Source organism: Mastigoproctus giganteus, chromosome 6, assembly GCF_048544385.1.
Source record: "Mastigoproctus giganteus isolate SK-2022 chromosome 6, ASM4854438v1, whole genome shotgun sequence".
Classification (NCBI taxonomy): Eukaryota; Metazoa; Arthropoda; class Arachnida; order Uropygi; family Thelyphonidae; genus Mastigoproctus; species Mastigoproctus giganteus.
In genome coordinates, this window is record NC_143580.1 from 80,386,162 (window position 1) to 80,407,146 (window position 20,985).

The 20,985-nt window shown below is 36.2% G+C and overlaps 1 protein-coding gene across 1 annotated transcript in view; it reads left to right on the forward strand.

Moving 5' to 3' along the window:
* Positions 1-20,985, forward strand: part of LOC150084433 (uncharacterized) — a 242,229-nt gene that overhangs the window by 68,941 nt on the left and 152,303 nt on the right. The window contains exon 5 of the mRNA XM_090376229.1: positions 6,108-6,284. Coding sequence (XP_090232355.1) covers positions 6,108-6,284 — 177 coding nt within the window. The remainder of the gene's footprint in view (positions 1-6,107; positions 6,285-20,985) is intronic.

Sequence of the window (20,985 nt, forward strand, 5' to 3'; positions counted from 1 at the left end):
TCTAAATTTCATTAAAATCAGACCATAGAAATTTGTCAATTATTATTTCTCTGTCTGTCCATTTGCTTGTAATAGTTCAACTATCAGTGGATGGATTTTTTAAAATTTTTATATTTGGGTCTTTAAGAATGATTTGTCGAACCTTTTCAAATTTCATTAAAATTGGACTAGGAAAAATCTTGCAATTATTTTTATTATTATTTTATGTCATACCTAATCACATGAGCTATTCATGTACTGTATGTTTTAGCTTAAGCAGTTTGTTTGTTTGTTATTTGGCTTTTAGGAGCATTAGCAACTAAGGCCATATTGCTCTGGGGATATACGGTGGTCATTCCCTGACCTTTCCATATTTGGTGGTTACGGGCTCGAACCCTGGTCTAATCAAGAAGCGTGTGCACGCATTGCTGCTCCCTCCCACCTGGCTACAGAGGCGTCAGCTGAAGCAGTGGATATTATGTTTGTTGCTATGCACTGATTAGAGGAATGAATGGGCAATATGGTTTTTGCTTAATGCAATAAATCGTGAATTAATACTATTTGCTAACATGCCTGAAATGTAATGCACTACATACTTTAACTAAACTGCTAATATTTAATAATGATATTGATGTTAGGTAAAAAAGATTGATGTAAAAAAAATTGATGTTAGGTATTGATGTTAGGTACTTCAAGACTAATATTTAAGTTTGCTTATGATTCAAAAATGGGCAGGGTGGTTAATGATGTTAATCAGTATGTGCTACTTCAGGATGATCTAGAAAAACTAGGTAGATGGTCTGAAAAATGGCAGTGGAGGTTTAATTTTGATAAATGCAAGGTACTGCATTTGAGTATCACTAATTCCAGAATAGTAGTAGTAGAGGCTTTTGATGCAAGAAAGCAAGCTTATGTAGCATCAGCCAAAAAAAAAAAGAAGCCATTTCACACATCCAATCCCTCTTAAACATTTGTCCAGCAGGCAGACTGCTAAAACAGTGTATGGGCCTCTGTCAGTTATATACAGGAACGTTTCCAGCAAGGACAAAGGAGTGATTACCCATTGTATAAAGCAATTGTTGGGCCACATGTTGAATACAAACTTGTTAGTAAACCTCATTTTTGGATGGTATATGTCTGTTGAGAAGAGTGCAGAGAAGCGCAATGTGATCAGTTGGGGCAGAAAGCATGTACTTACTAAGAAAGGTGGGTTCTTTAAATTGCAGCATGTGGAAACTAGGCAACTGCATGGTGACCAAAAGGAACTGTTGCAGGTTTTCAAAGGGTTGAGGAAACTGAATTCTGATTGCATCTTTACTCATTCTCAGACAGGACATTTAAGGGGATGTAAATTTCAGTTAGTGGTATATACAGTTACACAATAGATATGTGAAAATTTGTCTTTAGCCAGAGAATAGATTGTTGGAATAAATTAATATGTAGTGTTGTAGAACTTGGTAGTTTGAACTGGTTTTAATTTGAGTTCTGCGTTGATGCGTGTATTGTTGAAGTTAATGAACTATGACCATATTTGGGGTGACATCTCTTTTTTGACATCTCGTAAAAAATACCATTTGCTACAACAAATACACCATCTCGGATTCAAACTTAAAGAGATGTCACCTCAAACATGGTCAGAGTTCGTTAACTTCAACAACACACGCATTAACGCAGCACTCAATGTCGTGGAACAAAGACATTTAAAAATATGGAATGCACTCACGCAAAAAACATGAATACCCCGCAAAGTTCCACCATTAATATTTCATCACAATCATTTTCCATGGCTGAATTATCAGGGTTAGAATATGGGTTTAACTTTGCTATAAGCAATCATCATTATCCCATTAAAGACTGCATCATCGAATTACAAACCAAACTGGAAAATCACCCTGACAAATGGTGAATTATGCATGAAACCAACACTATTATTAATTCAAAACTTGTATCCCAACCCAATATGACTAAACATTATCAAACATGCACAAATTACGGAAAAACCCAAACGTTATTGTACAAAAAGCCGAAAAAGGAGACGCCATCGTAATTTTAGGTAAAAGCGTTTATATCAATAAAATGGAACAAATCCTCTCTGACCAAGATACCTATAAAATTGACAACACATATAACATCTCCAGATTAAAGAATAAACTTGACGATATTTTGAGAAGACTAAGATCTAATAAAGAAATCAACCTGCACACGCTACAACAAATTGGTATATGCAGTAACATCCTTCCACACATGTTCAGCATTACTAAATTACACAAACCTGGCCAACCCCTACGACCAATAGTTTCTTTCAGCAAATCCGCTTTTGCCAACCTATCCACCTTTTAAGTTAAAATCAATCACCCCTTATGAGATTTTCAAAATACAGGGCTTTCCAATAGTAACGCTCGATTTTTGTAACGCAATAAAACAAATTGTGAGAGTGATAGTGATCTATTTTTATTTTTATTATGAAGTATATGTGTTAACATTAAGTTTTAAAAATTATATCAGATAAATGTCCGCCGCGGCTTTGTCTGGTTTGGTTAATCCTGGATACCCAATTGGTGATGACGTTATCGCATAAAAGTGGCTCAATTTCAGCAATAACGCGCCTAATGTAACTTTTTCGGAATGTAGTGGGACCTCATGAATCTCCCGTGGGTTTTCGTCGCTCCAAATTCGGCAATTTTGCTTGTTAACAAAGCCACTTAACCAGAAATGAGCCTCGTCACTAAACATTATTTTTCGCCCAAAATCAGGATCGACCTCCAACTGCTCTAGCGCCCAATCAGCGAATGCACGCCGCTGCGCATGATCGTTGGGCTTTAGTTGTTGGGTTAATTGCACTTTATAAGGGTGAAGCCCTAAGTCCTTATGCAGGATTCGCCAAGTTGTCGTCGAAGACAGGCCAAGTTCTTGAGCCCGACGCGGAATGGACTGTTGCGGATTCTCACGCACACTTTCCCGGACTGCAGCAATATTTTCAACGGATCTTGCGTTTCGCTGACGTACAGGCACTTTCAGATTTGCCACAGACCCAGTTGCTTCGAATTTGTTTATTAAACGGCGAATTGTGGATTCTGAAGGACGTTCGTCGACACCATAAACTGCACGGAGTGCACGAAACGTTTGACGAATAGAACATTGGTTTTGATTTTTTACAATTTCGACTCGTTGCTCAGTCGTGTAACGCTCCATAATAAAATGCAGAGACTAACTGAATACGGCTACCAAAGATACCACCTGTGTGACTGTCGACTTCGTCATGCGCTGTTGCCAAACATCGAGCGTTACTATTGGAAAACCCTTTATAAGGTCAGCAACACCAACCAAGCTTTTGAACAAATAAATTCTGCTATAATTTCAGTGAAGACATCTTAGCCTCCTTCAATGTCGTTTATTTATACACTAACGTACATTTACCCTTTACATCACAAGCCTTATGTGAACTCCTAATGACCGATCTCCTAATCACCTCTCTTAACACTAATAGTATTTTAGAACTTACCTCGATATTACTTGAAGCTAGACACTTCAGTTTTCAAAACCAAATATTTGGCCTTCCCATGGGATTAGGAATTTCAGCTCCCTTATCAGAAATCTACTTAATTGCTATCGAAAACCAAGTACTTCAACCTTTCCCTCCTGGTATTAAACTTTACATGCGGTATGCAGATGACATATTATTAATAGGAAACAGTGCCACTATTGATAATCTCTTTATTAAATTCAATACAATACACGAAAGATTAAAATACACACTTGAAATATAAATCGACAATAAAATCAACTTTCTTAATCTCACAATATATAAAAAAGGTACCAAACTAGAAACCAAGATCTATAGGAAACACACACACACATGGGAAAATATCTACATTTTGAATCGCATCATCCACTCAGTACGAAAAAGTCCATTCTTTACAATCAAATCCACAATGCCATAAAGTTAGCTTTGCAAGCTGATTTATACGCCGAATTACATTATCTCACAAAGGAATTCACAGCTAGGAAATATCTGTTACAATTAATCCAACACAATTTCTGTTGCAAGGAATAATGTCAGTAACCTGTGTAATCATAACAACAAACAGAACGCACTTATTATTCTACCCTATCACAGCAGTCTCGCCAGACAGTTCCGCCAAGTGTTCGCAAACACATATCACATTAATATTTTCTTCATACAATAAATTAGGGACTATGTTTAATACATACAAAGAAACACACAAATATCCAATAAGCGACATCAATAACATAATATATTTAATTAAATGCCTACCCGGTTGTAACGCATGCTACATCAGGAGCACTACCACAAAATACGGTTCCACCAAAACTTCCAATACACGCGCTTATTACCATTACAACAGCTTCAGAACTAATTAAACCAGCACCAAACTTACACAACATGTACATTCTCACAACCACAATCCCCTAGTCGATTCGGCCATTACATTTATTAAATTAGGATCTAGTTACAAAATCTTCCAACACGAAGCACTTACCATAGAATGGTGTCGCCATAATACTAAACTTAACGTTCTAAATACGAAACTACCTACCAACCTCTCCCCGGTCTGGAATCTTATGCACATAAGATTCCCACATGTTGCAAAATGCATTATGGGAACATAGAAATCCTTTAAATACACAATTTCTTTCTTTCTTATCACTGCCAACCGAAGACGTTTAATATGAAAGTTGCTCATTGTGACTATTGGCCTTGCTTATTTCGTATTATTTTAAACGTTAATTTTTCAAATGACAACCAGGGATGAGGTAGTGCACTTCTACTTGCTTGAGCAAATTTTAACAATTCCATATTCATTCAATTAACTTATTTTAATTTATTTTAAACTTCATTTCCACCCCAACTTCATGTAACTAAGCAGATCAATCAAGGTGAGTACTGTCTATTAAGCTTTACTGCTATTCACACTAATAAGTTAATTGTGTTTCTAAATCCACTTTGGGATTCTGTTATCAAGTTAAAAGTAAAAATGGATGACTATTTTCAGATAGAAAAGAAAGGAAATGGTTTTTTCCTTTTCTGTCTCAAGATAATCATATCCATTTTTAGGTGTTTAGCATGTATGCATAATATACCTATTAAATTATGTTCACTGCTTCTGTCATTCTGCCATCCATCTGCATTAAATAAGTTGACTCCCAGTAGATGGATTTTCATAAATTTTATATTTGTGGTTTTTAGAAACAATTGTTGAGCCATTTCCAATTTTATTGAAATTGGACCAATAAAAACTTGACAATTATTATTTCTTTCTGTCTGTCTGAATACAACTACTTCCATTGGATAGATTTTCCATCAAATGTTATATTTTGAACTTTTCTAAATTTCATTAAAATTGTACCAATAGAAATCCATCAGTTATTATTTATTTTTGTTACTATGTATCATATAGGCTGTCCATATACCATATATTAAGTTAAACACTGGTTATTATTTGTTGCTGTGTACTGGTTTGAGGAATAAATGGGTAATGTGGTGGATGTGCTGAAACAAAATATTCATGGTTCACATAAAAATTGCCTTTTTGGTCTTTTTTGCTAATGTGACTGATATGAAATGCATCATGTACATTAACTACTTTTACTTGATGTAGAATCCCAAGTGGATTTAGAAACATCTGTAAATAAATTAGTTCAACATATTGAATATTCTGGATGTAGGGTTTCTCAACATTAGTAAACAAATTTTCTTTTAAAATGTGGAGTTAATGTTTTAATTAATTTTTACTCTAATTTTAACTGTATTTGAATCATTTGAAGGTTGCACATTACTTGGCTTAGTTAAGTTTATTGAATCAGGGTTATTATATAGTTTTTCTATTTTTATTTTTTTTTGTTACTTTAAATTTGTCATTTGGTGATGTTATCCTGTTTTTGATTGATAAACAGTGATCTGCCACAGCATAAGAAAGTCATTCTACTCTTTTATAATAATATCAATAAAATAAAATTCTAACTAGGACACTTCTGGTATATTTTTGGTAATGGTATTATAATTAGCAATGTACTGTGTATGTATTTTATACTATGGGAAATTAATTTTGATTTCTTTCTAGCAAGTTATTGATATATTGCTGCTTTTCTTCTCCCCCTTTTTGCAGATACGGGGACGAAGACCTCGTGGGATAACTCACACACCTGATTTCCATTCTTCAGGATCCCCAAGCAGTTATTGGCAGAGTTCAGGTCTTTTGGCTTCAGAACATATACCACCATTTCATAAAAATAGGATTGCGCCAGTTTTATCCCCACCTTTAATTAGGAGGCACATTTCAAAGGTTTGTTTTTAAGAGCTCCTTTTGTCTTATTCCTCTGTAACTAATTCTCTCACTGATTGGATTTTGCAGTTTCATCTTAATTTTAAAAAAAGTTATAAAAGATTTATACAATATAGCATGGATAGTGTGCAGATTATCTTTGGTGCAAAATACAAATTTTTATTATAGTAAAGGTCAAAACTATCAAAGTCAAAAGGTCAAAGTTAAGTGTTTGCGTATACAGGGTGTCTCAAAAATATTGGTACAAATGTTTAGGGGAGATAGGTAACATCTAAAAGAATGTGAATCGCATAGGAACCCATAATCAGAAACGTCACCGTAAGTCGATAGACGGCGCTGTTCATCAGTTCGCAAGAGGAAAAATTTCTGGTTTACTCATTCAAGCAGTAGTTGCCACATGAAGAGCATGCATTGATATACGAACTGTGAGCTGGCAGACATGCACCTATGTATGGATTAGGAGAGGGCAATGGACGAGCCGCTCAATGAATTTATGGAGAACACTTCCCAGACAGACATGTACAGGACCACCATTTGTTTGCGCGTGTGCATCAAAATTTGTGCGATTATGGGTCATTTAGAGGTAACAGGAGTAGTGCGGGCAGACCACATTCGACGCGAACTCCTGCCATGGAAGAAAGTGTGTTGAATGCTGTCCAGAATAATCCTACTACCAGCACACGTGCCGTTGCCTCTGCCTTAGGAGTGTCTTGTTGCAGTGTCTACAGTGTCTGTCACAATTCCTTACACCCCTTTCATCTCCAAAGGGTTCAGTTACTGCTCCCCCAAGATCATCCTGCACGTGTGGCTTTTGCACACTAGTTTCTCCAAGAAAGTGTTCAAGACTTGAATTTTCCAGCCTATGTTTTGTTCAAGGATGAGGCTTATTGGCTTATTTCACTCGGGAAGGCTTATTCAATCAGCACAATGCTCATGTGTGGGCTCATGACAACCCACACGGCATGTGCCCCCCATGCAGCACAACATCGCTTTGCAATAAATGTGTGAGCAGGTATGGTTGGTGATTGCTTAGTCAGCCCATACCTGTTACCATCCCTCGTGAACTCCGCTAAATATCGGATCTTTCTTGAACAAGTTCTACCAGGGTTACTTTACGATGTTCCAGCAAATGTGAGACGCAACATTTGGTTTCAACATGACAGGGCGCTTGCCCATTATGGAAGGTCTGTTCGTGACCATTTGAACAGGCGTCGATGGATTGGCCGTGGTGGACCTGTTGCCTGGCCCCCACGTTCACCTGATTTATCGAGCCTTGATTTATTTCTGTGGGGGGGGACCTCAAATCTATCATGTATGAATCGCCTGTGGAGATGGAAATGGATCTCGTGGCGAGACTTGTCTGCACTGCTGCTACTGTCGAAACTCCAGGTGTGTTTGACCGTGTCCACCAATCCATGTTGCGTCGGTGTCACGGATGCATTGCGTCTCATGGTGGAACCTTCTAGCATCTGTTGTAACATCACGAAATGCATCCATCTCGTACTCCATTGTTAATATTATGTCAAATAAATGTTTGCCACTAATTACTGTCTTGTGTCATTTCTGCTTCTTGTGTCTCTGCTACTACTTTCCTGTGACATTTCCGGTTATGGGTTCCTATGTGATTCACATTCCTTTTAGATGTTACCTACCTCCCCTAAACGTTTGTACCAATATTTTTGAGACACCCTGTATATGCATTATATCTAGGGTTCAATGTTAATAAAAATTTACTGTATACAAATTCAATGTTGGAACTCTTTTTTTTTTTTTTTTTTTTTTTTTTTTTTTTGCCCCCCACTGAAGGTCTCAGGGCTGCTTATTCAACATTAAAGCTTGATTGATAAGCAGTGACATCTTGAGACTTGGACTTTTGTTCAAATTAGAGACACTTTTTATCCGTGGTTTTGTCTAAGTTGGCAATTTATTTTTAAATTATATAGCATCATTCAAAAAGGTGGAGCTGATAAACATTTAAAAATCTGAGACACAATGCCAGGAGAGCTGTTTGAAGCTTTACTGGCTTCTCATCTGCTGATGGATGAAATCTATTAGTTAATGTATGCCAAACTGAATTTTTTTAAATTTTTTTATAACTCCAGAACAGCCGAAGTCTTATATAGGAGGAATAAAATTCTATTTACAGTCAATATACAATAGCAAATAACAATATACAAGGTCAGTATACAGCATATACAATGGAATATCTTATGTTACAGGCGATTTGCATTTAAGCAATGCTGGGATGACAGATTTTTGTATTTCTAACACCTTTGTCATTATATTTTCTTGTTTGCTCACAATGAATAGTTACACTGATTGATTTATATTATTATTTTTTGTATTATTTCTTATTATTATATTTGTTTATTTTCTTTGTTTATTGAAATATTTATAGTTAATATATACCTTATTTTATTTTTATTATTATTATTAAATTAATCATTTATTTGCATTTTCTAATTACTTAATTGTGGAACCTTTGCAACTCTTTTTTGATATTGCTTGCTTTCTGTCTAACTGAGCAGCAAAGTAGTTCATAAAGTAAAACTTCTATTTAAACACAGTGACCATTATGTGTACCTTTAATCCCTAGAACTAAAATAAAAAATATATTATTTACAGTTCAGCATGCATTTGCTGATAGATTGATGTGTGCCAGCTGATGATAAACCAGTAAGCTTAAAAAACAGCAGTTATGACAGTATTTCAAATGCATAGTGGGTTCACTGTTTCAGGTAATGCTGTATGATTTTAAAAGATATTATCATATTAAGCAACCACGGAGACAGTATTTATTTCTAAACTCAAGCCTTAAGGTCAAATACTTGGTCTTCAGTGGGACTAGAAAGATTTCCATGAACAAAAATGAATGTAGTAAAGCACAAGAATTTTACTTCATTTCAACTACTGCAGTGAAATGCACTTATGCAGTGGAACCATTAGCAGGAAATGATTATGCAGCCCTTAGTTGGAAGATGAAGAAAGAAGGTTGCAGTTGTTAAAGGTAAAGGCATGGGGTTTAATTTCAGACAAGGGGACTGTGTCTGTTTCAGACACAACTCTCCCAACTGGATGGGTAGCAGAAGGAGGGTGAATATATTAGAATTATGAAATATCTTTAAAGCAGTAGACACAGGAGCCATGAATGCACCTATAGCATTAACAAAACTAAATCAAAAGGAGGCCAAGATGGATGAATACAGAATTTCTCAGTTAATAAAGCTGAAAAAGATGGCAGGGGAAAATTATAGAGATTCATGAAAAATACTGAGGCCTATAACAGGTACAAGTTGACATGTAATAATACCACAGAAAAGGTTAAGTGTGAAGCAAAGTTTGAGCGTGAAAAGAAACTGGGATAGTAAAGAATGGAGACAACTTTTACACTTAAGTCAATACAAAGAAGAAGAAAATGAATCAGATCGGACCCTTTGTAATGGGTGTGGAAAAGTATAAGATAACCAAGTTGGTGTTGCTGTTAAATTGAACTGGTATCTACTAGATTGTATGTATAGCTTAGCTTAATTTTCAGCACTCACCTCATAGTAATCCGCTTAGCTGGTGGAGGGTTTTATCACATACATAGTGGTTATAGGATTCTAATACTTTAGAGGGATTATGGGTTTTAAAATTAAGTTATGGGTTGTAGAAAAATTTTTAAGAAAGGAAAGTGCACCTTCCATTGTTGCCTAATTAAATTAAATTAAGAGAAAAAAAAAGGGAAATATATAAGCTAATAATCGCGCACGAGCGACTTTCGAGTTTCCTCGTCTTCAGTTAGCTATAGTGGAGGGGGGGAAGAGAGCGCGCTTGTCTTATATATGGGTTGGGTTCCCGAAATGCATTTCAGTGCACGTGGAAACTTGATACGTGCTAAATTCCAAATGGGGGAGAAATTGGCAGGAATCTTTTTGTTTAACACGTTGAGTGATGTATGGCGCTTAAACCATTCAATAACGAGGGCTTCGTTTTCAAGGATTTTGTAGCTAGAATTTAATTTAATTACTGTGACGGCTGAATCGATGAGTGGGTTGTGATTTTGAGATTGGACGTGTTGTGTTAGTTCTGTACTTGCTGAGTTAGTTTTGAAGCTATTAAAGTGGTAGTATGCACGCGTGTTCGCGATTTTTGATGTCCCGAATTTTGCTGTTGTACTACCTATGTAACATGCTTGGCAATCTGATTGGCATCTGATCAAATATATAATGTTGTTGTAATCTTGCGTCTCGTACTCGTGTGTTGTCTTGTATGAATTGTCTTGTATGAACTAACACAACACGTCCAATCTCAAAATCACAACCCACTTATCGATTCAGCCATCACAGTAATTAAATTAAATTCTAGCTACAAAATCCTTGAAAACGAAGCCCTCATTATTGAATGGTTTAAGCGCCATACATCACTCAACGTGTTAAACAAAAAGATTCCCGCCAATTTCTCCCCCATTTGGAATTTAGCACGTATCAAGTTTCCACGTGCACTGAAATGCATTTCGGGAACCCAACCCATATATAAGACAAGCGCGCTCTCTTCCCCCCCCTCCACTATAGCTAACTGAAGACGAGGAAACTCGAAAGTCGCTCGTGCGCGATTATTAGCTTATATATTTCACTTTTTTTTTTCTCTTAATTTAATTTAATTAGGCAACCATGGAAGGTGCACTTTCCTTTCTTAAAAATTTTTCTACAGCCCATAACTTAATTTTAAAACCCATAATCCCTGTAAAGTATTAGAATCCTATAACCACTATGTATGTGATAAAACCCTCCACCAGCTAAGCGGATTACTATGAGGTGAGTGCTGAAAATTAAGCTAAGCTATACATACGATCTAGTTATTACATTACAGCACATAAGGACTCCTTAAAATATCAAGAGTCAATTTAACACAAATCCTTTAACTATATATTACACCTCTTCCGCACGCCTATCATTTCCACATTTTCCCCAATGCATTCAGATCTGCACGATAGGAAACTCCATTTCACAAAACTATTAGTAAAATACTTTTCCGACAAACTCCACATCACATTCTTAAAGAAATGTCTTATATATGACATAATCCCCAATTTCGCTCGTATCTGCACCAAAAACACTGTTAAAAAATACCCTTTTATCATACACCAAGCCTCCATTGCCATAATTAAAGCCGAATTACGGAAAAGATACAGAGAAAAATATCTCCTTTTAGATCAAATACATACCCTTAAATTCAAACTTAAAAGAGAACTAACCCCCACGACTTGGTACGATTACGTACAACAGAACAACACACGAATTCAAGCAACTTTAAAATGGGATACACTCACTAGGAGACACAAAAAACTCCCCACAAACTCAGTTGTTAACATCTCCACACAAACATTTTCCCCTAACGAACTTGCCAGTCTAGAATACGGATTCAATTTCGCCATTAACAGCAACAACTACCCAGTCAAAGACGCCATGATAGAAATACAAACCAGACTTGATAACCACCCAGATAAATATCGAATCATACATGAAACTAACGCTGTTTTTAACTCCCAATTAACCAGTAAACCTAACATTCCCCAACAACAATTAATCCACATACGAGACTTCAAAAAAACCCCGAACATTATAATACAAAAGGCAGACAAAGGGGACACCATCGCAATCATGGACAAAAGCACATATACAAAGAAAATGCTACACATCTTATCAGATTCAACAACATACAGAACTTGCAACACGTTTAATATTAACAAGCTTAAAAATAAACTTGATGGGATCCTAAGAAGACTCAGAGCCAACAAACAAATTAATTTACATACCCTCCAGCAAATAGGCATACGCAATAACATTCTCCCACACATATTTGGAATAGTCAAACTCCATAAACAAGATTACCCTTTAAGGCCCATCGTTTCTTATAAACAGTCCGCCTATGCTAACCTATCCATATTCCTGGTCAAAATCATTTCACCTTTAATGAGATTTTCTCGGTTCAGGGTCCACAACACTAAACAAGCACACGAATACATAACTTCCATAACCATATCTGAAAACGATATTCTCGCATCCTTCGACGTCGTCTCCCTATACACAAACGTACACATCGAATCCATGCTACTGGCCCTTAAAGATCTATTAATCAAAGACGACACATTAACAAAACGTACCGACTTAAACATTAATGATATTTTAGAACTCGCATCACTGTTACTTGACGCCAAACAATTTAAATTCCAAAATAACGTCTACGAACAAATTTTCGGCCTTCCCATGGGCCTCGGTATCTCTGCCCCTTTATCCGAGATCTACCTCGCATCTATCGAAGAAAAAATTCTCCAACCTTTTCCCCCAGGAATTAAACTATACATGAGGTATGCAGATGACGTCCTCTTAATAGGCAACAGAACCACCATCCGATACTTTACTGAACACCTTTAACACAACACATGAAAGACTCAAATTCACCCTCGAAGTAGAAAACGATAATAAAATTAATTTTCTAAACCTCACTGTATACAAAATAAACACATCTTTAGGCACCAAAATATACAGAAAAAACACGCATACAGGTAAATTCTTACATTACCACTCACACCACCCTCTATACATCAAAAAAGCAGTTATATACAACCAGATATACAACGCTGTAAAATATAGCCACACACAAACAGACCTATCTATAGAATTACAATACCTCACCAAAAAATTCATCGACAGAAAATACCCACCACAACTAATAAAAGAAACCATCACCAAAGTTCATAATAACACTAATAACCCAAACAAAATTATTAACCACGTGAACAAGAATAAGACACAAAAACCCCTTATCGCGCTCCCATATCATCAACAATACGCTAGAAGACTTCAACAGATTTTTAAAAATACAGATATAAAATTAATATTCACATCGTATAACAAATTAAGTTCCAAATTCAATTCATACAAGACAACACACGAGTACGAGACGCAAGATTACAACAACATTATATATTTGATCAGATGCCAATCAGATTGCCAAGCATGTTACATAGGTAGTACAACAGCAAAATTCGGGACATCAAAAATCGCGAACACGCGTGCATACTACCACTTTAATAGCTTCAAAACTAACTCAGCAAGTACAGAACTAACACAACACGTCCAATCTCAAAATCACAACCCACTCATTGATTCAGCCATCACAGTAATTAAATTAAATTCTAGCTACAAAATCCTTGAAAACGAAGCCCTCGTTATTGAATGGTTTAAGCGCCATACATCACTCAACGTGTTAAACAAAAAGATTCCCGCCAATTTCTCCCCCATTTGGAATTTAGCACGTATCAAGTTTCCACGTGCACTGAAATGCATTTCGGGAACCCAACCCATATATAAGACAAGCGCGCTCTCTTCCCCCCCCTCCACTATAGCTAACTGAAGACGAGGAAACTCGAAAGTCGCTCGTGCGCGATTATTAGCTTATATATTTCCCTTTTTTTTCTCTTAATTTAATTTAATTAGGCAACCATGGAAGGTGCACTTAAAAATTTTTCTACAGCCCATAACTTAATTTTAAAACCCATAATCCCTGTAAAGTATTAGAATCCTATAACCACTATGTATGTGATAAAACCCTCCACCAGCTAAGCGGATTACTATGAGGTGAGTCCTGAAAATTAAGCTAAGCTATACATACGATCTAGTTATTACATTACAGCACATAAGGACTCCTTAAAATATCAAGAGTCAATTGAACTGGTATTTCACATTGATCTTTACAGATGAAAGACCCTTTGTAGTGAGGATTAAATCTGCATTGTTGAAATTGCAGATAATGTTTATTAGAAAAACTTGAGGCTAAAGGGAAAGGACGGCACGAATTTGATGGTATCTATATGAATAGGCCTTTAGTTTCAGGTTCCTTATTGTCAATAAGGAATATTGTGACTTCCAAAAATGCTGTATTTATTATAGAGTAAGGTACAAATAGGTTAAGATACAAATATAAAACAGGAGCTTCTGGGGCGATGTTGCCCCTTCCTTAGCTGGAAATACTTTGTATATAGAATATCAATATAGGACTGGGCATGACTATGCATTAGACAAAGTAGGCATGTGCATGAGGTGGATGAATGTTATAAACAATGAATAAGTCACTGAGCAGAATCAGACATTTGGTGCTGAGACTGTGAGGCACTTACATGAGACCTATACTAGGGTTTTGTTACATTGTAAAACAGCTGCCTCCATGATTAGATGCATGCACACGCCTCAACCCATAGGCTAAACCAGCGTTTCCCAAACATTTTTAGTCCCGGAATACTTTTTTCATCTAGCAACATATTCACATGGAACACATGAAACACAAGTTTAGCAGGAGCCAAAGAACTGTTGGTAATATTTTAATACATACAATGCACTGGGCATCAGGAGCATCTTTATTTCCAACATGTAAAGCCGAAATTCAGATAACTGTCATACTTTTGTTTTGGTCTTTTATTAGTTGGTTCTTGTTTTTTCACTTTGGATTTTTGGGGAACATATAGTGTTCATTTTCATTGACCATAGTTGCACTACTAGAAGTACTTTGCTTCTCATTTTAAAGTTCCTTTTTTCAACCACAAATCCCCGATCACATATATTAATAATAATATTTCAAAATACTAATAATTATCAAAAAAAATTTATACAAGGAACTGAGTTTAGTTATGATATCGGTTCTCTTCCTCCTAACCTTCCACCCGTGTACTCCAAGCTAAATTGCATATGAATGGCATACTAGATCATCATATTGCTACTTTTTTGTAGGTGTCATTACCTCTACGTATACTTCTCTATGCAAAGCCTGCCAAAATAAAGTGTTCCGTGGTCTATTTGATTATTAGTCTATGCCAGTATATTAATAACTGAAAAAAAATTGTTAAATATTATAACGATTCAAAAGTGGTGTATGCTACAAATATGAAAAATTTATTTATTTTATTATTTTTAAAAAATTATTAATTACAATTTTTCACGGAACAATAGTGTTCTGCAGAACAGTTTGAGAAACGCTGGGCCAAACCATCAAAAAAATTAATTAAAAAAAATAATAAATGGTAAAACTAAAATAAACTACCTATTTGACTCCCTCCTCACATGTGTTCAGCTGAATTTCCTCAAGCTGTCAGTCTCAAATGTCAGTCACCTTACTCCAGTAACTAAAAACTTTCTAACTGAAAGAACTGTAAATCTGGTCTAAACCTTTTTCTTGTAATTTGAATTTATGGTCCCTAGTCCAGAACCATTTGTGAAAATGAAGATTTCCCTCATTCATTTTACTTTCACCTCTCAGAGCCTTATACACCTCTATCAAATCTAAATCTCCTGTAAGGTGTTGTTTTCAAGCTCTGTAGCTGACATGTTTGAAGTCTTTCCTCATATGGATGCCCTTTTCTGATCTCACCAGATGTGGTGCCTATATTTGGACCCTTTATGCACGGTACTAAATATTATAGGTTCTAATACCTCCCATGGGTGGGGTCTTCATAAAATAATGTCAATTATTTCCTGAATTTAGCTCATGAATGACTTGCAAAATAGCTAGCTAGGTTAGTTAAACGTGATTTTCCCTTTACAAAACCATGTGTTTTCTTCAGAATTTCATCTGTCTAAATTATCCTGTATTTGAACTCTTGAACATTGCATCAATGATTTTTCCTAACATTGAAGTTAGACTAATTGGTCAATAGTTACCCACTTCACCCGTAGAATTGCTTTTAGGTATTGACATTATGTTGGCACTTCTCCAATCCAAAGAGTCTCTTCTGAGTGCCCAGTTATGCCCTCCAATCCACTGAATTTTGCTGGCACTTCCCTCAAATTGAATAGCATGAACTCCAAGAGCTTTACTTGCCTTTAGGTTTGAAAGGTTTTCTAATATATAATCTGAAATTTCAGCATTGCTAATTTCATGCTTTCCAGCTTCACTTATGCAGTTTCTCCGTACCATGAAGGGGTCTTTCTTTTGTAAATACCAATGCAAAGTACCTGTTCAGTTAATCCTCAACATTGGCTGGGTTATGTAAGACTTTACAAAGGTCTGATCGGATTCAGTGTTTTATTCTTTGTATTGACATACATAAAGAACTCCTTGTCCCAGATCTTTGCTTTCTTAGCTAGCAATTTGTGGCACATATAAGCATGAAAATATTACTTCCATTTCTAAGTTTATAAAACTAAGAAGGGTGCAAAATTTAAAAATTAAACGTCACACCCTTGTTTCTGTTTGTATGTTACCTGTAGAAGCTAAAATATTCAAACACTAATTCTGCTAAAAATATACCACTCATGCACAGCGTAGTCCCGATGATATGACACACTTTTGTTCTTGGAAGATCTGTTTTTGTTTGGGAAAAAGGGCAATGTGGGAGGTGCGCGCACGCACACACACACACACACACACACACACACACACACACACACACACACACACACACACACACATTCTTAAGAGCTGCCAGTAGACCTCACCAATGAAACGTTGGTCCATATGCACGAGGGATCCTAGTTCTTGTGCAAAACATGTCCCATATTAAACAACCACTACAGTCTGTCCTCGTATAGCACAATAGTTGTGTTCCTAGAAACCCTCGTGCAATGCAAAATCGCGCAATATAAACAGGCCCTATGGGAAAAGTGGGGTTAGGTGCCGACCACCCAAGATTGAACACTCATTTGGAACCAAAACATTACCAAACACAATAAATAATCGGGTAATTTTAATCGTTATAAAATACGTAAGTATTTTATAATGATTAAAATACGTAATAAAAAATAATATCATAATATTATAAAGCATTTTTAGTATTTTTTAATACTAAAAAAGTATTTTATTCGTAAAAAATTTATTATATTAAATAAAATAGTCGTAATAAAATAATTACGTATTTTATAATACGTAAGTCGTAATAAAATGCTTACGTATTTTATTACGTAATAAAATATTGCTAATGCTTTTCCTTCTTATCGTAAGCAAACTTGTTTTTTCTTTGATTTTCTATCCAAACAGATGACAGCCGTTCCATCTCTTCCAATTCTTGTGTCTTAATCTAATGGATTTTAATTACACTTTGATTTGTTCCTGCTATGAAAGTTGTTTTTATTTTCTTGGCATTGCCTCATTTAGGTCTGTAGCATGTGCAATATCACAGTCTTTCATTTCGCTCAAAGCGTTTCACAATTTTATATCGACAGAGGCGGACTGGCCATAAGCCTTACCCGGGAAATCCTGGTGGGCCGGAGGCCAGTGTGATTTTGGCCATAAACCGTAGTATGAGGCCACTATAAATTTTCCCGGGTAAGAATTTTTGATCCAGTCCACCTCTGTTTATCGATATTGTTTTTTATTCTCTCTGAACCTGCAGTGTCTTTGCCAGGATGCTTCCTTTTCACACCTTTTAAGTATTTTACTAATTTTTAGGGAATAAAACACAATTACAAAACGAGGAGGCACGCTTAATACACAGAAACAAAGCTGCGCGCGTGTAGCAACTGAATAAACAACACCATAAAGGCCGAGATACACTATTAACACCTCACATTTTACTAAAGCACATTTCTGGGGGTTACTACCATAAAACAAAAACAATTCCAGTTGCGTCTCTGCTAGTGGAATCTGTTATAAACTGGTAGTAAACTCCATCTAATTGCATTTGCGATTATATCGATAGCTGGAATTGTGTTGGTTTTTACGTTATTATGGTGAAATGTGTTTCCCCTTCACTGATATAAAACACATAAATACATTTTCAGAATCTTCTCTTCATTCCTATCGTGTTGTGTTCAGTTGGGGTGATTCCGCGTTTGACTGCCATTTCTTGTAAACACAAAGGCGAATGTGCATAAGCGAATTCGGTTCGTGTTATATAAGATAACGTTCCCCTATTTATAAATCGTGTATGATCGAATTCGTGTAATGTAAACACGTGTTATACGAGGACCAACTGTACTACATACCTGAATAGTGGGCACCGTGCACAGTGGGCCCATGGATGTGTTGCTTGCTCTACACACAAATGCATCCTTCGGTTTGTTGTGCTAGGTATTTGGATTCATCCAACCAGCACACTTATTTCCAGTCCTTCAGTGTCCAACCAGCGTGTTGTTGACACCACAGCATTTGTCATTGATGATGATCGGTGGTGAGGAGAGGGTGTCTCTTTGGTCATCTGCTGTGGAACTTCATACGTTTGAGTATGTGGGATATTGTTCTTGCATTTCCAATATTTTATTGTGATGTCAGCTGTTGCACAGCAACCTGTTGTTGAGCCCATGCAATGTGCTGCACCCTTTGCTAACTATGAACATCCACCTTGCATAATCCTTTACAGTTCTTCTGGTGGGCCTTGAGCAATTAACAAGACATGCAGTTTCCAATATATAAGCACCTGATACACAAGCTCTTACAGTCGTGCCCTTTTTGAAACTCCATGATATCTTTACTACATTCTGTAACTGCTAGTTTAGTACTTTGACTTGCACAACCAGATATAAATTACCACTGCTCTAGCATACGAAGTTGTTTGGCTTTTTTATTACGAGCTATGTGCATATTCCATTACGGATGGGATGGTCATAATTCAGTGGTCACGGAGTGTATGTACCTAATTACAGTTTATGCTATCACAGTATTTCCTTTTGTTCCTGTGTATTTCATTTGTTCTTACAGTTCATATGATTCATATATGACCAAAGATATCAATTTCTTTTCAAATAAATAAATTATAATGAATGAGACAACTTTTTCCTTATAATAAATCAAATAAAATTAATGGAATTTAGCATATTAGATTATTCTGTGGTTTTAGATTTAAAAAAAGTTGAAAAAGTATAGTACTTATTCACTTCACAAATCTCACTGAACTCTACATAAAAATAATTATAAGGCGAGTTGCAGGGAAGAAAACCCATATAGGGTTCTCACATGTTTTCAGTTTATTACTCTTCAAAAGCCTGAAGCATTCTTCCAAGGTTGAGCCAGTGCTTTATTTACAAAGAGAGCCAAACTAGCGGGCAATTTTGACCTAGAACAGAAATTGTTTGATGCATAATTGAAATATAAACTTGAACAGCATCGATGTGCATGATCTGTTCATGCAACTACTCTGTGAAAAACATAAAAATATTACTCAAAAACAACTTGAGTAAAACTAATCTATATTTAGGAAGGTTCAAAGTTTCAGTTTTTTAGGTAAAAAGTTTCATTTGCTAATCTTGAACAACAATTAATGTGAAAAACGTTTTCTTGTGAGGCACATGTCCCACGCATATGCTGCTAGGATAATGTATATACAGGAACTCCCCAACTTAGGTAATACTCGACTTATGGAAATTCAACTTTACGTAAGTTTTTGCTGGCCGGTGCAAACTAAAAAAAAAAAAAAATTGTGGAAACGTATTTTGCATCGCGTGTGCAAAAAAATTGAGGTAATGTGGGAAAATATTGTAATGTGAACCCATTAACACTTTTTTTTTTTTTGTTCTTCTTTTGTAATTAGTTATCCTTGGAAGTTTAAAATTTTGCTATATTACTAAGCTATTTATCTCTCTAAAAGGTCATATTTATAATGGAAATTACACTACCCTTTCATCGTTATCATATGTTCCTGTTATAAGAATTAATTTTTAACGCCTCTGTGATATTTTTCTAAAGCATGTTTCTGGAGGTCACGACCATAAAACAAAAACAATTTGCATTTTCCAGTTTATTGGGTTTTTCTGTTGGTGCATCTAATTATAAACAGGTAGTAAGCTCTTATCTTATTGCATTTGCAATAATACCGATAACTGCAGTTGAGTGGGTTTTTATGCAGTTATGGTGAAGCATTAGTAAAGGCATTTGATGCAAGAAAGCAAGCTTATGCAGCATCAGCCAAAAAAAAAAATAAATAATAAATAAATAAAAAATAACCACTTCCACTTCACCCCTCTGTTCGTTCGAAATACCTGTCCAGCTGAGCTTTAAACTTATTTAGACTATCAATTTCCATGACAAGGGATGGAGGTTTGTTCCACCCACCAACCACCCGCTGTCTAAAGCCAAATTTCTGCACATCTATCCTACATCTGTCTTTCCTCAATTTGAATTTATGCCCTCTCCGGTGATTATTCTGAGCAAGAGGAAGAATTGCTGATGGGAGGAAGAATCCCATCAGCATTGAGCATGCTCAAACCATTCAAGGCTTTATACACCTCTATCAGATCACCTCACTGGTGCCTAGTCTCCAGACACTGTAATTTGCAAAACTTAAGCCTTTCTTCGTAAGAGCAACCCTTTGTTCCATTCACTAATCTTGTTGCCCTTCTCTGTACTCATTCCAGCAGCTCTACATCCTTCTTGAAATGAGGCCTCCAGGCCTGTATACAGAACTCTAGGTGTGGTCTGACCATTGCCTTATACAAGGGAATAATCACCTCCTTATCCCTGCTAGAAAAATTCCTATATATCATTGACAATACACCATGAGCTACTCTTGCAGCCCATCTGCACTGCTCAGAGAACTTCATATCTGCCTGCACAACCACCCCCAAGTCCCTTTCATTCTCTACCACTGTCAGTGTAGTACCACAGAGTTGATACGTTGCTCTGGGGTTGCTGTTTCTCACATGTAGTACTTTACATTTGTCAATGTTAAACTTCATTTGCCACCTCTCAGCCCATCTGCTCAACCTTTCCAGATCCTGTTGCAGCAGCATAGCGT